A 4,592-nucleotide genomic window follows, 5' to 3' on the forward strand; every position below is an offset into this window, starting at 1 on the left:
AAAAATTAAACCCAAAACCTTTTTGTGTAATTTTCATTTTAATTGAACTTTTGAATTCATAAAAAAATGACTAAATAATTCATAAGATCATATTTTAAAATTTATTGATATTTCAACTAAATTTTAAATTGATAACTATGACTTTATAAGATTTTTGACCATTCATATATATGTACATATATAAATTCACTTTACATCAATTCAATTTAGAATAATGTTATGTATTGTAAATTATGTATTATAAAAAAATATTATAAAAAATATTTATGAAACAATCTAAAAATATTACAAACTAATTGAATGATTACAGAATTTTCATGAAGATTTTTTTATGATATTCCTTCCCCGATGTGTACGATTATTGTTCAATTTATGGGCTGATAAAGTCTAGGCTCACGGTCAGCGCAACAAAAAGTCTAGGCTCACAGCTTTTCTTTACTTGTAATTGTGGGTTTCTTTGGGGGTGTGAGGTGGTTTTAGCTTTTTTGATTTTTTAATTATTCTTTTTAAATAATTTTTTTAATTTTTATAAAAAAAATAATTATATTTTAAATGTGATAATTATTAATTTAAAATTAAAAAAATTATTTTATTTTTTAATTACTATTCAACCTTAATTCATGCGAAACCCAACGATTACTGTAGAACAAGACAAAAGGTGTTTGTGGGAATAGACAAGAGGAAAACAGCCCAGTCAGCGTCCAAGACAAAGGAAGAAGAAACGGTCTCTCGTACCAGACGAGCTAATAATGACCACCCAATTGCGGACCTCTATAACTGCCCATTCCACACCTTCCCCTATTCTCTCTCTCTCTCTCTCTCTCTCATCATCGTCAAAATCATCTTCGTCCTTTTTCTCTCTAAAAATACTCTCTCTCTCTCTCTCTCTCTCTCTCTCTCCCTATCCTGAAAGACACTTCTCCTACCCCCCTCTGTCTGTCTCTCTCTCTCTCACATCCTCAAAATCATCTCGTTCCACACAGTCTCTCTCTAAAACTTCAACCATGCCGGCAACGGACAACCAGGGCTCGTTCCTCAACCGAATTAGCATCCGCCGAAACCAGGTGGTTTCGATGGACGTCAATCACGAGCAAGAGCTCGAAGATCTCGAACTCTTCCAGAAACACGTCGTCGATCGCTTCTCCGATCTAGTCACTACTCAACCACCACCACCCACCGCCGCTGATTCCTCCCCGGACTCCGCCTTGATGCCCGCGGACACCCTCCTCTCCATAGCCTGGTTCCGGAAACTCCTCGACGCCTTCCTCTGCTGCGAAGCCGAATTCAAGGCGGTTCTCATCATGGGCCGCGATCCGACCCAATTCGCCAAACCTCCCTTGGACCGCCTCATCCCCGAACTCCTGGACCGGACCGTCAAAGCCCTAGACGTCTGCAATGCAATCACTCACGGCGTCGAGCTCGTGTGCCACTGGCAGAAGCTGGCTCAAATCGGCGTCACGGCTCTCGAGCAACGACCAATTGGAGAAGGACACGTCAGGCGCGCCAAAAAGTCTCTCAACACGCTCCTTACTTCCATGACTTTTGATGACAAAGAGAACAATAGCCACGGCGGCAAGTCGACGGAGCGTTCATGGTCGTTCGGTCGGCGCGGCGGTGGAGCCTCCGTGAACAAGGACCGAACCGCCGGAACCTTCCGGTCCCTGTCGTGGACCGTCGCGAAATCGTGGTCCGCTTCGAAACAGATCCAAGCCATGTCCTCCAATCTCGTCGCGCCACGTGGCGGCGAACCGACCGGTCTGGCCCTGCCGGTCTATATAATGAGCACGGTTCTGGTTTTTGTGATGTGGGCTTTGGTGGCGGCGATTCCGTGTCAGGAGAGGACTGGGCTTGCGACCCATTTTCCGGTCCCGAGGCAGTTGGTCTGGGCCCAAGCCATGATTGGGCTTCAGGAGAAGATTGGGGAGGAGTGGAAGAAGAAGGAGAAGAAGGGGACTTGTGGGTTGTTGGAGGAGATTCAGAGGATGGAGAAAGTGTCACAGTCTTTGGTCGATTTCGCGGACAATTTTCAGTTCCCGGCGGAGGCGGAGAAGGTGGAGGAGGTGGCGGCGCAGGTGACCGAGCTGGCGGAGATTTGTCAGAAAATGGATGAATTGGTGCCACTTCAGCAACAAGTGAGGGAGGTGTTTCATAGGATTGTGAGGAGCAGGGCTGAGGTTCTTGATGTTCTTGATCAAGTTGGCAAAATGTCTACACCAGTTCTCTATTGAGAGAGATCATTCAAATAGCAATAATTGGGTTGTACATGTGTTTTTGGAGTCACAGAGACTAATGGGTCTGAATTTTTGGAAAAAATTATAAGCGCACACAATCTGAATATAAAATTAGGCACAATCATAGAGTTTGTCCAGTTTTGTGATCAGATTCTATGTATAGAATAGTTGAAATTTTTCTCAAGTGGGCATTAACCCGTTTTGGGGTATATAATGTATTTGTAATGTTTCTAGGTCTAATGTTTTATGGATACATTAGAGCCTATGTAGCATTGGTGATGGGTCTTACTTAGAGAATTAGAGCTTAAGCCACTAAGGTGGTTTTGAAGCATTCACTGCTATTTTTTGTTTTTATTTTATTTTTGTGACATCTACATACTTTTTATTATTGTTTTTTTTTGTTGTCTATTGTATTTTGTTAAAAGCATAAGCTTTTTTTCCCCCTTCATTTGAAAAGAAATGTATATAGCTATTTTTATTTTCTTTTTTTTTTTTTTTTTGGCTGTAAGCTGAATTATGTAATAAAAATGGTTGGGAATTGTTTTTTTCCAGAATTGTGGTGTAGTTCATCTGATGTTTGTTATGAAGCAATTGTTTAATTTTCAAAATTTATGAGAAGAACTTGAGCATAAGATTTTTGGCCTCAGCCTAATTGATGCCACCCCTTATATTATATGGAAAGCAACTGAAGTGTTTGTCAGACTATTTTTTAAATGTACATTTGAGAGGCTCTCAGTTGACAACACTTGTGGACTTCTCAGTTATGATTTTCCTAAGGAGATTATTGGTCTTTGGGAAAATAGGTTTTAGTCACTTTTTTAAGTTTGTAGCAAAAGTAAAAATGTAATTTTTTTTTTGTATTTAAAGACATTTGGAAAGTTGATTTTTAGTCATTAGTGAAATTACAATTCTACCCCTCATGAGTCAAAATATGTTACGTGGGCGAAATTGTAAATATTTTAAATTAAATGGAGATAGTTTGATCATTTCATTGTGGTTTAATATCATAAATAAATATTAATCAAAAAAATCAAAAGTAACCTTTTATCAACTTCTCAAATTATTTGTTTTGAAAAAATCAAAAACTTAGTTAAAAGTTAAAAAATTATTTTTTACATGTTTTCTAAACACTCCCATATGAGTTTGGTAATGTATTGAAGTCATGAAGTAAAGGGAAAGGTAAGAATTCAATACCAAAATTCAGATTATAATTAGTACTTTGATCCAAATGCTGGCTGCAAAATATCTGGTTTTGGTGTTTGACTGTTTGACCTTACAACTACCTTGATGGGAAATTGTGATCCAAATATAAGAGAGATTATTAGGTGATTTAGGAGTATTGCGCCATGCTACTAAACACTTGACATTTATTAAGTTATTTTTTATTAACTTAACAAAAAGTATTGAGTTTTATAATTTTAATCAATCATATTGAATTAGGGCACTAGGTGACAATCTCCTAAAACTATTACATATTTTTTTCTAAATATAAAATCTCATTTAAAAATATATTATTTTAATAATTTTTTAATATTTTTTAAAAATATATATAAAAAATAAAAAATAATGATATAATAATTTATAATAATTTTTTAACTAAAATATATAATTCACAAATGATGTGTCTTCCACAGTCTATCATTAATAATGTCATCTTTTGAACAATTAAGTGTGATGATCTGGTAGTGGCCGGCAAAAAAATATTTAATATGACTCGGGCTAATGTCATACTACCTATTGCCTTTTGGTTTGGTTCATATGGAACTAGCATACCAGTGTTATATACGGGATTAGATTAATTTTATTTATGATTATATCAAAAATATTTTTAAATTATTAACATAAAATATACATAATTTTAAAAGAAAATATTGACATTTTATAATTAAAGTAATAAAAATAAAAATTTATTACATTTGTTCAAAATTCACCGAATAAATAAAATATATTATAACTAAAATCTAAATTGTTGTGGGTCTTCTATCAGCATTCTTGCATTGTCAACATGATAATTAGTATTATAATTGATAAACAGCACATATATTATGTATTTATAAACTGTAATAAAGTTAAAATGTTATACTTACATATTATATATATATATTTTTACCGTCTAAAAGATATAGACATCCTGTAGATCAATCTATATTTAAAACAAACGTCAAGCATGGTGCACAATCTAGTTAACGTAGCATTGTTGTTGCAGGTATAATAAATGCATAGGCACGATCTTGACATGAGGCAAAATAATCTTTTAATCATTCCAACTCCATTATACTATAAAAATTTAGAATTATAATATTGTGTTTGAAAAGATAAGAATAAGTTATTTATAATAAATTTTATAATTTCCTATATTTG

General features: G+C 35.0%; 1 protein-coding gene across 1 annotated transcript; it reads left to right on the forward strand.

The window, feature by feature from the left end:
• The first annotated feature begins 687 nt into the window (after positions 1 to 687).
• On the forward strand, positions 688 to 2,785 carry LOC114264746 (protein ROH1A). The gene has a single exon (XM_028205443.2). It carries the CDS (start codon positions 750 to 752, stop codon positions 2,226 to 2,228), a length of 1,479 nt encoding a protein of 492 aa, XP_028061244.2. The 5' UTR covers positions 688 to 749; the 3' UTR covers positions 2,229 to 2,785.
• The last annotated feature ends 1,807 nt before the right edge of the window (positions 2,786 to 4,592 follow it).

The sequence above is a fragment of the Camellia sinensis genome, chromosome 11 (genome assembly GCF_055761805.1).
Source record: "Camellia sinensis isolate YWXY chromosome 11, ASM5576180v1, whole genome shotgun sequence".
Taxonomy (NCBI): domain Eukaryota; kingdom Viridiplantae; phylum Streptophyta; class Magnoliopsida; order Ericales; family Theaceae; genus Camellia; species Camellia sinensis.